This window comes from Gallus gallus, chromosome 4 (assembly GCF_016699485.2).
Source record: "Gallus gallus isolate bGalGal1 chromosome 4, bGalGal1.mat.broiler.GRCg7b, whole genome shotgun sequence".
Taxonomy (NCBI): Eukaryota; Metazoa; Chordata; class Aves; order Galliformes; family Phasianidae; genus Gallus; species Gallus gallus.
The window spans coordinates 36,879,649-36,894,469 of record NC_052535.1 but is presented as its reverse complement, the minus strand read 5'-3'; the positions used below and the strand labels follow the sequence as shown (position 1 = coordinate 36,894,469).

Here is a 14,821-nt window from a genome sequence, read left to right as displayed (position 1 = left end):
GTTCACAGATCTCTAAGGAAAGAGGCCGCTCGCATCCCTTCTTTCTCTACTCTGCATACACAGGGGTTTTGGTTCCAAGACAACCCTAGTGTGTTAAAAGCAAACAAGAATAGAAGCTGTCATAGCTATTGGAAGTAATAGCACAAAACATTGCACATGAAGACTAAATTTTACCTCAATTGCCCTGTTCAAGCCTAGCCCAGAGCTGGAAAGAGAGAAGCAGGGCACTTACATTTGCAGCTTCCTGAACAGTTCTAGACTCTCTGCAGTGAATGAGTGAGAGTTCCCAGTTCCAGAAACCTTCAATCACACAGTGTTAATCTCTTATAAACATAACCATCTCTTACAAACAATCAAATCAAGAGAATGATGCCCGTCCAGCTGATTTTTCTCTATGTATTTCACACATAAAAACTACACTTGGATTTACATATCCTAAATCTAGAAGGCACTTAAACAAGAATAGCTTTGGGCACATTTCTGAAGCAGAATACTTAAATGTGAAAATACAAGAAAACAGCTGCTTTGGGGGTCAGCCAGATATAGAAGAATCTTTGTCATTAAAGAAAAAAGGGGAGCAGGAGCCATAAAATCATCTGGTTACATTTCAGGTGCACCAGTTCTTTAATCACTCTTCCTTATTTCTATATTCTACAACTGTCAGAAGAGCTAAAGAAAATGTTTCTGAAACTGAAAGCATTCAGTTAGATTCCCAAATGGTGTCAATCTAGAGCTGTTTTCTTTTCAGGTAGAAAGTAATTCACCAGCAAATGCCCATCTACTTCTAGACATATCCCTGTGCTGGGATCTCAGTTGCAATTAAAGGTAGAGGTTCGAGAAGCTCCAAATAGACAACCTAGGACAGAATGTAGCTTGCAGCTCTGTTATTAACAGTTGTTAAATATTCATTCGCCTCAGGAAAGATTGGACTTGAACTTTAAGCACCATAGGAGCAAGCAAGAGTGGAAACAAGAAAACACTGGTCCTGGCACAGCCCTTGTAGGGGACTCAGCTCCAATAGCCAGAGGCACTTCTGCAGCTGATTCTTAGTCACAGCTTCACCAGAAACAAATTGGCAGCACAGAGAAAGATTAAAACCAGGGACATCCCACCACAGGCAAAGAAATTGCAGTCTGCTCCTCTTAACTTAGAACAGACATCTATCAAGAGTAGTTCCATAGACCATACCACATGGTCTTACATAAAGAAAACAGTTCCCCTTTGTTCCTACAGATGTGACCTGCTCTGGCACTATTTCCAGAGCAAGGTGAAACTACACAGCACAAGCTGCTCTTAGAAGATAGCAAAGACCCATTTTCACTTCTATTTGCAGCAAAAGCATCACACCAAAAGCAAGCTGACTTTTACACATGAAAATTTGTACTCTGTTAGAAAACTATTTTGACATAGGCACTTCAATTCAAAGAAAATCACTGACTTATTTTTTACTATTTTATGTTGCTGGATGGTAAATGCTACAGCATTAACAAAAGATGTACTTAAAAGCAGTGCTTACTCCACTCCTTCCTTCTTAAGAGAATTGAAACTATAGTGCCACTGCTTATTTCAACACAAGTCAGGGTGTAAAAATACAGACAACTTTTGTTCTGTGTAATGCATGAATTAAGAGGTGGCTGCTGGGAAGAAGTTACAATGGGTGATATGCCATAGTTAAAAGTTACAAGATAAGGCTAGTAAGGCTTTAAGAACAAATACAAACAACAAAGTTTTCTTTCAAATAGGTAATTTACATATCTGAAAAGACTTAAATATGCCTTTGTACATTAATAGTTATTTTTTGCTTGGCAATGACATCATTACTTGAAATTTTTCTCATATATACATTATAGTTCACATGTTCAATATTGTATAATCACTTCCCACTGTTGTAATATGAAAGCTTTCTACTAATTCCATTTATTTACAGTGGAAGCTAAGTTACCTTGGTTGAAAACAGTGGACATTTACTCATTAATAAATGTGACCTTAAATAAGTAGCATTTAATAGGGTTCCTTGAGTATACAACTGTACTGAAAGAATAAGTTGCTTACCATTATACCTTTCAATAATATCTTTTTCTTACTCACTTGGAATGCTATTTGCCTATCCATAGTTAGACCCACAGCAGGGGACAAGGCAGTCAGTGCAGGATCTGGCCTTGGTCAACTGGAGTATATAATATTTAATTGCTATGACATGCGTCCCAAATATTGCCAAAACATCTTGTGAGAGGAATTTTTCAATTAGTTGTAGAGGGCAGCAGTCTCCCCAGATAAGTATACAGGCAATTTCGGCTTCTTATGTTGTTTCAAATGTACACAGAAAACTAGAGTTTCTAAAACATCCCTGCAAAGTCATAGAGGTTTATAGTATTAAGCTGCTAATTCACAGCATGGTACTTTTAAGTTTTAGTTGTGCTTGAATGGTTTAATTACCTTCTATTTCAGTTTGGATGGTTTGATCTACAGTTCACATGGGCCTATCTTACTGCCTCCATTCACATGAGAACCGCTTTGAAGCCAATAGTATTACCATGTGACTGAGCTGCTCAAGATCTGCAGGGTACATACACAGTGGTGCCTGTGCAGTCATGTGCTGCAAGGGAGGAACCATCTTTTGATTTGGGTCTGTGGGTTTCACAGTGCCCAGGCCAAGATACAGAGAGGATCAGTAACAGACATCCAGAAAAACCAACCACTTTTAGACACAGGTTCATGTACTTCTACCACATTGCCCTTTTGAAAGTAATAGCAAGATTAGCTGCAGGGACAAGTAGCACATCTGGAACCACCAGAGAAAGAAACGAGCTGCAATGATTTAGATGAGTCATTGTTCCACCTTAATGGAAAAACCTATAAAATATCTAACTGCCAGAGAGCAACAGATCTTTGAGGGGTTTATTAGTTTTACAGGTCTTATAAAAATCACCAGAAAAACATAAAACTTTAATAGCTCAAAACTGAAAAGCTTTCATGAGCTTAAGCTCAGCCTGTTTGGGTCATGGCATAGCTACACCTCCACAGCAAGGATATGGCACACTAGCTGCATAGTACACCAGACTCCCTTGCTTTTAGCTGCCTTTTAAGCTCACACAGAATCTTGTGTCTAGAATTTCCCTCTGTACAGATCTCATGAAAATATTTGGAACTCTGTATATAGTTGACTTACAGGTTCTCTCTAAGCCACAACGTGTCTGGTGATTTCCAAGCATTAATGCTGAGGACTGAGCCATGAAGTTGATGAAACCACTGAGGATTATTACAGTAGAAACACAGATACATTTATTTTCCTACACTGCATACTCAAGAGGCTTACCAGGCATAATTGCCAGTCAGGAGAACTTAAGTAAGAATTTATGTCACATTTCCTGATTTGGAGAGGTATTGTAGAAATCAAAGACTAGACTTGAAACACAGGAGACTCATTATTATGTTACAAGATGGAATAACTGCTCTGACTTTCAGTCTTGTGACCTCTCAGACTAAGTCTGTAATGTGTACCATATCCAGCAGTTATCAGACATAGCAGCTCACAGAGCTCATAGCCAGAGGAAAGTTATTATGTGTCACTCACAGCCATCCCAGGATGACACAATCAGACTGCTGTTGACACTAATGTAGTCACAGGTAGCTGGAGCACAACTATCATGTTAGCAGCAGTGACAATCCCCTTTATTGAGTAATCTGCATAACAAGTAAAGATGTTTCCTATATAGAATGCACAGATAAGTCTCTTGAGAGCTAGTGAAAACACAGGCAGAAAGATTCCATTGCTGTCTAAGCCTTTTCCACTACAGGTACAAACACCCAGAAGAAAAAAAATTAAGCACTATTCAGCCTTACATAGACAACCTGAAAATGTAAAGTGCTTCAGAAAGGCAAAGAAACCCTAGCCTCTACTGAGCCATTTATTTATGCAAATATAAGGCTCCCTTACTAAGTACTAGAGTGGTCCACTTCCTTTAAGAATAGCAGGAGAAAAAATAGAAATTTATTAGTGAATCAGTGACTGGTAGCTATATATTGATAACTAATACAATAGAAACTCCTGAGTTTAGCATTCGGCTTCTGGTAAACCAGAAAAAACATAACACAGTTTTATTAAAGGATATAAATGTTTTTTAATTCAGTTTAAGATGATTGCATTCTCAGACTTTTCTTCCTTGTAAACATAACATTTGCTCTCTAGGTTTGGAGATTTAACACCCTACCTTACAAGTAACAAATACACTTCCACACTTTGCTTCCACAAAACGGAACAACAAAGGAGACCACCTTCCAATACCAAACATCAAAGTAAATCTAGTAGAAACTGTAAAGGGATGGAAAAGTATTGCAACAAGAGTAGAGGGGCAAAGTCTTCATCTACAGCAAACAAAATCCCAAATACAACAACAGAAAAAGAAGAAAAGAGCAACTCACCTTTGAAAGGCCTCAGACAGACAGGAATCCCCCATAAGAAATGCCCTCCCTTCCCCCTGCCAGCCCTTAAATGAGGTCTGGGAAGGGGTGGATCCTGGCTCCTCCCCTTTCAGTCACTCAGATTCATTGCATGCACCTGGGCTTTACTGGGTTGGCCCTGCCTTTCCACCAGGTGCTCCATCATTGGTTCAGACCATGACTTAGCATTTCCGCTACTGTAATTAAGCCTCATCACCCGGCCAAAAGAATATGTAATCTGTTCTTACCTGTGACATCAAATTTCTTAACTAAAACATAGAAATTCTGATTGCTGTGTAAAAATGCCTAGGTTTGATGAAACTAACTCTTAAACATTGTAGTTTATGTATTAGTGCACAACTACTGATACATTTCTATTGCTTTAAACTGATAATAAGAGTTCTGCAGACATTCATGTGCATATCAAGGGAATTTCAGAGCAATACAATGGAAAATGCACAATGCATTCCATAGAATCACTAACTGCTAAGATTCAGATATTAGCTTTTTCTTATTTTTGCACAAGTGGCTAGAATCTGCATGGCCATTTTCTCACTCTCCAGAAGCATAAAGAATTTGTTACCTCTATAAGCTTGTTATTAAACTAAACAGAAGCAACAGTCTCAGTGTATGGGAACTGTTGAATCACAGCCTGAACCTCTGATCGAGCACCTGAGGCAAGCACCGAGTCAGCCACGGGAGCACAGGTGAAGGTGATTCACCTGTGTGACTGGAAGGGGTGGAGCCTGGCTCCACCTCTCCTAGACCCCATTTAAGGGCTGACTGCCAGTGAGGAAGGATTTCTTTCAGGAGGCTGTTCCCTGTGGAGTTTTTGTGAGTCTATAACACCAGTGAGTACCTTTCAGTTTATATCTGATTATCTTTTCCAACATGGTGTTCTTGCTAGCCTAATTTCTCTATAGACTGTATAGCATCTGTATACTTATTTACTGTACATTTAGTAAGCCTGCAGGCTATCTAATACCAAAAGTAAACTAGGCATATGCTATTAAGGCACTTACCAAACTGATGTCTGTTTATAGGATGCCTCAAGTTGTCAAGAGTATCCAAGGTACCCAATTTACTGATGCGATGATACATTGCTGAGCAGAAGAAAAGAAGAGGAAATGGTAATTCCATCCCCTATATAATCCAATAGGGGCAGGCCTCATTGAATTTTATAAAAGCATTCTCAAGGCTGTCCTGAAGACAAACTCCCAGTCCCTGCAGGGGTGGACAAAGAGACTCTATTAAACCCTGCAGGACTTGAATGAAAGACCTTGAGATAGCAAACCCAGTGCCCTGAAAATGTTACAAACAACATGGGCCTCCCTGCTTAGGATCCAAATTATGGGCACTGATAATTAAAGGTAAGACTTCAGCTTAGAAATGAAAATAACTTTCTGCTCCCTGCACCTGAGAATCTATATTCAGGTACCCATAGAATAAAATGATCTGGTAAGGTGCAGGTAGGACTTAAGTGGTGTGGCCTACTTTCACCTTGGGGGAGACTATTGGAGGTGGGAGGCTTAGTAGTCCCTCTGGTAATAGGTACATGGCCTATGGATACTGCAGTCAACACTCCAATCTTCATTGCTAAAGGGACCCCTATGGCAGATCAGGACACCCCTATTGGTGCCTGATACAGTTACACTGCTGCAGACATCTGGCCAGAAGGTATGGTACAGGTGGCTAGGGCATGCACTAGTACAAGCTGAAGTGTTGACCTAGGATAAATATATGGCCTGTATCTTGCCCTGGAGGACAGACCTTCCCCTCCTGGTACCCTTGAAACATCTGTATTACACTCTGTGAGTCTTTGAGCCTCCAGGACCACTGGAAGGAACAAAATGTCATCAAAGTGTTCCAGTGTTGCTGCCTGACCATGTGTGACACCTGGTGATGATTTACATGAGACTGATGGAGCATAGGATGGACCTGCACCTCATGACTACATGCCTCCAGTAATATCAAGCACTGGCCCATGAAAGAACATGAACTTTCACCAATCATCACTCACCTTAAATTGTGTCAATGTACATTGTGACAGGAAACTGTATAAGCATTGTGATGTGTTGGATCTCTGTAGTAGGAAAGGCTTATCATTAAGTTAGCTCAATCATTGGTTCATGCTGTGAAGGGGTGGAGTGTATGGGAACTCTTGAATCACAGCCTGAACCTCTGATTGAACACCTGAGGCAAGCACTGAGTCTGCTGTGGGAGCACAGGTGAAGGCAATGAAGCTGTGTGACCAAAAGGGGTGGAGCCTGGCTCCATCTCTCCTAGACCCCATTTAAGGGCTGACTGCCACTGAGGAAGGGTCTCTTCCTAGAGATTGCTCCTTGTGGAGTTTTTGCAAGCCTGCGATGCCAGTGAGCACCTTTCATTTATCTGATTATCTTTTCCAATGTGGTAATCTTACCAGCCTAACTTCTCTTTATACTGTATAACATCTGTATACTTATTTACTGTACACCTGGTGAGCCAGCTCATGTGTTACTTGCAATGTGATAGCATTCACTGCATGCATTAGTACTCAGTCCTTGCTAATGCATTCAGTTTCATTATAAATGAGCATAAATAAAATTAATGGATTTGAGTTTAGGGTAGATTTCCATTAGAGAAATGTAGCTGCCAGTACATTTGGATTTCCTGGGAATGAATAGATTTAACCACCGTGTAGTTGTTTGCAATAAATAAATAAACCATGTAAAAGGATTGCAAAAGCATTCAGATCTATGGAAAAAATCCCAGTTGCCTCCTCTTGCTTCTAGCATGTTGTATTAGCACAATAACATATATCCCCTTATGCTTGATCAGACACTGAAATATTAAAGCAGATACTGCAGTTTTTTATGCAGATTATGATATCAAATATGTTTATGGTCTCACAGTACAATTAGATACTTGGAGAAACGTGCCTCTGGAAAGGGAACATCTCTGTTAAAATACAGTTTCCCATGTGCCAAAGAACAACAGTAGTATAATGAAGCACGTGTGCACCTTCTGAAATGGAACTGAGGATGAATAAACAAAGTAGCTGCCCTCATTTTTGAAGAATTTTGCTGTGGTATATTTCATACAAATACTTCATGGAGATGGAGGATGGTTTGTAGAAAACAGGATTGAACACTGGATCTTGTTCATCATATCACAGCAATGCAGCAATGGGAGGATCTTCAAGAGGTTGAACCAAAGCTGGATGGCAATGCAGTTCTCCCTGCTTTTGTCTAATATGCTTAGAGCCCTTCAGCTATGGGAACATCATACCGCTTCCATGTTACCCAATCCTTTAGTATTTTAAGGAAACAGATTTTTAATAATCACCTGCATTTTGCTACATTCTGAGCCCACTATTTCTTGTTGCATTCCCATTAAAATGTAGAAAAGAAACCACTTTTTTCAGAGATGGATCCAACATCGTTAAAGTTCTAATGGAGGCCTGTGCAGCACACCTCTGTGCAGTGTTCCAGGTGTGCAGGCTGAGCAACTTTCAAACTGCTTGAATTAGTTTCTCTAATATTTAAGGGTGCCTTGCATGCTTTCCCATCCCTGAAGGCACTCAAGTCCAGGCTGGATGGGGCCCTGGATAGTCTGATCTGGTGGGGGGCAACCAGCCCAGGACAGGGGCTTGGGACTGGGTGATCCTTAAGGTACCTTCAGACTTTAGATGGTCTCTGATTCTGTGATTCTATGGCTTGAACAAGTAACAGTAACAGATCTGGATTATAAATTTACTGGCAAAGCAAGTAACTATTTAAGGACAAACATGGGTAACAACTGGTACGAAAAGCAGCACACAAACGGAGGAGGAGGAGTTGCCAAGCACTTGTAACAAGTAAAGGTGACTCAACATGATCGAGGCTGTTGGCTTCAGTCTTTAAGATGGCTACTGCGACCACCAGGATTATGGACTTCTTTACAGCCCAAACACAAGAGTTTGAATAGCGGCTGAGGGAGCGGCGGGCGATAGGTGGCAGAGGCAGGCACAGCAGCGTGAGGCTCAGCGTGTCACTGACTGTGGGGAGTGCGGAACTGGACGGAGCTCTTTTGGCAGCAGCGAGCAGGGGAGGCTCACCAACACTTTCTGTTTAGAAAATACAGAGTCAATAGTTTGTACGGAGAAGCTTTGTCCTGCCACGCTGCCCCTTGCCGGGGCCGAGCCGGCGGCACAACGCCGCCGGGCGGGATCGGGGCGGCCGCGGCGCGTGGAGGCCCCGCCAGGGAGCGCTGTGGGCGGAGGCGTGACCGGCCGGGAGCGGCGCTCGGCCCTGGGGTGGCCGCTGCCTTCCGCCCGCTGGTGTCCCCCGGCCGCGGTAGGAGCGGAGGAGGAGCGGCTCGGAGCGAGGAAGCGCCGCCAGAAGCCATGTCTGCGCCAGCCGGGCTGCCGCCGCGGCCCGCCGGTGCCGTCGCCGCTTACCCGGGCGGGCCCGGTGGCTCCCGGGAGGCCGCGGCCCCTCAGGGCGCTGCGCCGCGCTGCCAGAACGGTGAGCGGCCTGCGCGGGGCCTAGCGCGGCGGGCGGGGAGGGGCCCGCCGGGGGTAACGGGCTCCGCGGCTGCGGTGCTTGGGAAGGGGCCGGGCAGGCTGTGGGGCGGGCGGGCTCCGTCGGGCTGCTCGTCGGGGCCTGCAGTCGGGCGGGGCCGGGTCGGGCCGGGCCAAGCGCGTCCTTGCCGGTCTGGGGCCGGAACGCGGGGCGAACTTCGGAGGAAACGCGAAGTCTGCTGGGCTCGGGGAGCAGCGATGGGGAGGGCATTCGCTTCTTCTGCTCTTCTGGTTAAATATGTTTGAGTTCGTGGCGATTTTTTTTTAAGTCACTTATGTCATAATCCGGCTTTTCTTTTTGTGCATTGTTCTGCACAAGGTAGAATGCGGGGTAATGACCTACAAATTTTTTGCCTGTGAATATTGCTCGTGTCTGAAGGGTAGCTGGGTGATAGCTTTCTCAAGTAGGCTTTGAGTAACTTGGCAGATCAGGCAAAAGGCACTGTGATGAGTGATGAGAGGAAGGTAGTTAAATTGTACCCTTTAGGGAGAATCCGCTGCTATGGATGTATTCGCCAACCTTTAATATTGCAATGCTGAGACTTGTCAAAATCACATAGCAAACTCCATCCTGAATGGCTTTTAATGAAGGCACAACGTCGTCAGGACCCAGATACCTCATCAGCAGTAATGTGGAAGTGTGTTTCTCGGAAACTAACAGAAACCGGCTTTTGTTCACTCCCGTGTTTTTGGCCGAATGAAGCAGCAATTTTCTCTTATTAGTGCTTATTATTTTAACTAATCAGTTCCACGTTGTAGTCAGTATTCCTTATTTTAAACCTTGTGGTAGATGATTTTCTTCTGTCAGTCAAATAAACATTTTTGGCTTTTTAATTCTGAGAAGTTCATATTATTCAGTAATTGTCTTCTATCTTCATTGTGTAACTTGCTAACTACTCCTGTTACCTTTGGCTTCCATGTGAAGGTATTGTTCCATGATGTATATTTGATTTGCAGGCCAGACCTCTGAATTTGTCACTTCATGTATTTTAGCACCAGCAGCCTAAAGTTCCTAAATTAGTCTATGAGTGAAGTACTACTTTTCTGAAGTTATATAATGTAACACAAGACTTGAAGCTACTTTTTATAACTGTTATAGAAGGAATAGTGAGGGGGAATGGTAACAGAAAAAGATTGTGCTAGAACTTTCCATTCTATCAAATAGAAACTAAATTTCACAAAGATTGGCTTATGGAATTTAATGTTACATCAGTTAAATGTAAATTACTTCAGTGAATGTGGTTAGGTCTATATTGGCTGTAAAACGTGCTGTCGTGTGTCCTTGCACATATTTGGAGTTCTCTTTATGTTTTAATTTCAAAACACCTGGATTTTTTCAGGTTAAGCTTCCGAAGTTACTTGCATCTGATGGAAGCAGGGCTGATTTTTTGCAGAGAGAAGCTCATTGCATGGACAGCAATAGCAAAACAGATGTTCCACTTTGTCTTTAATAGGATTTACCCAATCTAGTAACCACATCTATTTGAGACCATTGGGGGCATTGGTTTTAACAGAACTTCAGGTTAAAAATGAAACAAACAAACAAAAAAACCTATACTCTCTCTCTCTCTCTCTCTCTCTCTCTATTTCTTCTCAGTGTTCTCAATTTGATTCTATTCTTAAATTCTGTGTTTAAAGAAGAAAGAGGATCTTGCTTGGCCTCTTGTTCTTCCGTCAGGGGCTTTAAGATGCAGTTCTTGTGAATGAAGTGTTACAGGGTCAGAATCAGTAGAGTAGTAGTTTTGCAGGTGGCTTTAAATATAACAGGATAATGACTCTGAATGCCAGCTTAAGAAAGTATTGCTTGTTAAATCAGTATTAAAAAACAATGGATTTTTGCCAGTAGCCATCGTTAATAGCTTACTGTATTGACATTTCTAATGCTGAGAGGATGGTTATGCAGAATTCCCTTGCTTCTCTAGAGGATCTTTGTTTAATATTATCTGTAAGTAGTTGGTTTAAAACAAACAAAAAAGTACAGTTGGTATCTCTGCTAGCATTTTGGGATTATCATTTTAATTATCAGGTCATTTAGTGTTGTTTTGCATCCCTCCTTAGGTCTTTTGGATAGTTGCAGTTATATTAGAAGAAGGGGATAAAGTTATGAAATTCCTGTATTTGTTAGGGAAACAGGAAGATGATGGATTCCATCAGTGAGCTGCTGTGAGAGCCCAGCAGGACTCAGTGTGCTGGGTGGTGTGCTGGCAGCGAAGGACAGGCAGCACAGTGCTGCCCCTTGTCCCTCCTGTAAGAGACACCCGAGGGAGCTGTGCTGCTTGCTCTCTGCAAGTGGGTAAAGAGATGCTAACAGTTGCAGGAAACTTGGCTAGAAAGGCAGCTTGAAGTACAGATTTGTCCACGGCAGGAGAGTTTCCCTGCTTGCTGTCACAGACACGGCACGTCAGCTGCACGCTTGCTGTGTGCAGGTAAGGCTTTCACCTCCTCATGCAGAATTTTCAGAAGGGAGTTGTCAGGTGTTTGGGGAGGAAGGCGCACTGCCTGAAGCAGCAGCACAAGGATGTGCAATTATCTGGGTTTCAAAATGACGCCAAAAATATACCCAGATTTCCCGTGTTGAAAGTGGCTCAATTATCTAGTCATCATTAAAAGCTTCAGCTACTAATTGCGCTACAGGTTACTTTCTGTTCATGTTCTTTATGATCAAATGAATATAAAGCTCATTTCAGATGATGGGGATGATCTTTCTTCTGTAGTTAAAAAAAAAACAACTTGCTTTCAGAGGCTAAGGGTTTTGAAATCCAAAGGATCATAGATGTGTCTTTCTCGAGTTTGTGGGATTTTCCTGTGTGCTCTTGTGTCATTTTAAACTTATAATAGTGCTTTCTGTTTACAAGCATGAATAAAGATGACTTGGGCATTCTATGGTGTAGAAACTGGTATTTTGTACTAATAATTCAATCGATCCATGTAGTCTGTATTTTTAAGCCAGAGCTAGAGACTGCAAGGCTTTGCAAGATGATTTGATATGCAACTGTTTCTTTAAAGTGAGGTGCTCCTAAGCCATTTTCTAAATTATACCTGCTCAGTTGGTTTATTCAGCATACCAGAACACGGTAAAACAAATGCACAGAATGTGCAGCTAGAACAGCTTTCTTTGCCACCTTAAATGCCGTATCTGCTGAAAGCAGTGAGCCTTCATGTAAGTTATTTGTGTATTTTTGAGTTTGCTTTGCTGCTCAGGTTCATGTAAGTGTAGCCTGTAGTTGTCAGTGGGTTACTAACTGGAAAATCATTCTCTCTAAATGAGGATAAACTACAGAACATTATCATGAAGTGGAAGCCACCTTATAACAGTGAGTCAGAAGCACACAATTACATACTCCTCAAAGCTGTTTGTCTTTTTATTATGTACTTTTTTAAAGCTCCAATGCTTTCTCCCCGAGGACCTTACTGTTTCTTTACCCGGCACTCTTACGTTATTGTTGTTTGTTAGCTTCTTCTACTCAGTTTGGCTTGTCATTTATGAAAAGGCATTTCTGATTTGATCAGAAAGTACTTCGGGATGGTGTGTTCCTTGCTTACAGGATTCTGTTAACAAATCATTATTACAGTTGCCCTGCAACGTAATCATTAAGCACCTGGATGTTACTTTGACACCGATGACTTCAAAACTTCATTCTTCCACAGAAGCATATTTGGCAGAAGTAATACTTGCGTATTGATGCAGTTAATATAAGAGGCAAATCAGAAATTAGCATTCTCTCATCTGCTGTTGAATTTGGATGGTGCATTTTCTCGCTGCATGTCACAGTTCACCAAATGCTGGGAAGTAACGTCACACAGCGTGATATAAGCAGCAGGGCGTGGTGGTTTTCAGATAGGAAATGATCCAGGGAAATGCAAGTGTGGTTACTAGAAAACAGAAGTTAGAGCTTGGGAAAAGAAATTGAGAAAGACTTTGATATTTACCATTGATCAATTTGAATAATAAGTAAATAACATTTGGACATACTTAACATTTGCTGTGTCAACGTGCACCCTTGCTGGATCGGTATATAATTAACCTCTAACACTGCAGAGCTGCTTGCTGGGACAGCTGAAGCTCTCTGATATCAACATCTCCCCCACCTGATATAAGTATCAGGCAGTAAACAGAAGTGCCTCATCGGATAATCTGTGGTTTCATAAAAATGATAGTTTCCATAAATACAAAAAAAAATACATTAAGGAAAAAAATAACTGCTCTGAAGCACTTTATCTTGGTCACCATATTGGGGATTTATTGAGATGAGTACCATGCTTTTCTATATTAGCATACACATTTGGCTGCAGCTTTTTGTTTTCCATAGCCAGTTTCTTGAAGGCATGTTGTTGTATTCAGATACTGAAATTTACTGTTTGCTGTTGCTCATTATTTACTTAATATTATCTTAAAATGATCAAAATACAAATGTGATGCCTAGGGGTCTTGAAGTGGAAGCATTTTTTTTATATATATATAATGGAAGATATCTATTTTTCTAGTACTTTTATGTATATACAAATGATTTTAAATGTGGTATTTTACATGCATTTTACTTGGTTCATTCATTTTGTTCTGCTGATGGACACTGATCTGAAGTGTAGGGAGAGAAAACAAGAAGAAACAAATTGCTTTTTAGCTACAGAAAGTACAGAGTACATTCACACTGCTATCAGATGCACCTTTAATGCATGAGATGCTTTCTCTTCGTTTCAGGTCCCGTGCAGAGTCAGATGCAGTTCCCCTCTGGCTATGGCTCGCATCCTCCGAACTACAGTGCACCCTCAGGACACTATTCCCAAGTGCCCAGTAAAGCTGTTTCATCACATTTGGATAATCAATATAGAGCCAGTTACCAATCTCCTTACTATTCAGCACCAGCACAAAATGTTATGACACCACCTGTGGGAACCAATGTGTTGAATACGCGGGAATCACAGCAGTTCTACAACAGTTCTACTCCTCCCCATACAGTGGGGTTGACTGAAGGACCCGCTCAAGGAGCAATACCATCTGGATCCTACGTGTATACAAGTGCTCAGCAGTCATATTCTGCATTTGGTGATCACTACAACACTTCAGTCAGCTCTTCAGTTGCATCTCAGGGATTTCCCCTTAATTCTGATCATTATGCCATGCCCGTGGTTTCTAGTGCCATGTATCCTAATGTTTCCTATCCTCCTGCAGCTACTAGCAGCATGTATGGGCAGGCATTTACCTCTCAGAGCCTTCCTGCAGCCGGACAGTTCAAAGAGACAAATACATTTTCTAGCCAGAGTACATCAGTACCTCATTCACTTCAACAGCACGTTCCTGTGGGATATAACTCTACATTATCAACTATTTCATCTGCTCAGTCCTTTCAGGACAACCTCAGCAAGAGTCTCACTGGATCTGTTGCTAAAGTAAACAACCAAGTAAACAGAGGTATGCTGTTATTTAAAGGATACACTTGGGAAACGTCAGAAATCCCATGCTTTTGTTGTTTTGTACTTGGTCATTCTGTGAAATTCTATATTATAATTTTGAATTCTATCCTTACAGATTCTGGAAGCTTTTCTCATTTGGTTACCACACTCCTCACAATAGCAGCTAATGCTATCACTGACATGCTTCTATTGAAAGATAAAGACACTACTTGGGGGAGTTTAAAGGTTATTTGTTGTTTATTTTCTAAGTAACTTAGAAGGGAAGTCTTTCTTGCTGTTTTGAAGGAAGATGCAATTTCTTAATTGCAAATACACTTTTTTCATTCGATGCCTAGAGATTTTTTTTTGATGTTATGACTTAAGTTTGTTCTTCAGCTTTTACCTAAGTGAACACATACACACACTCTCTTCAGACAGTTCAGAAAC

General features: G+C 41.6%; 1 protein-coding gene across 4 annotated transcripts in view; it reads left to right on the top strand.

The window, feature by feature from the left end:
* Window positions 1–8,713: 8,713 nt before the first annotated feature.
* SEC24B (SEC24 homolog B, COPII coat complex component) overlaps window positions 8,714–14,821 on the top strand; it is a 42,164-nt gene continuing 36,056 nt past the window's right edge. For 2 of the 4 annotated variants that reach the window (XM_046940079.1, XM_046940081.1), the window contains exons 1-2: window positions 8,733–8,927; window positions 13,683–14,393. In XM_046940079.1, the coding sequence (XP_046796035.1) occupies window positions 8,807–8,927; window positions 13,683–14,393 (832 nt within the window). In that variant the 5' untranslated portion in view covers window positions 8,733–8,806. Of the gene's footprint in view, window positions 8,928–9,073; window positions 11,410–13,682; window positions 14,394–14,821 lie in introns of those variants that run through there. The other 2 variants (NM_001031135.2, XM_046940080.1) reach the window with 2 other exon arrangements.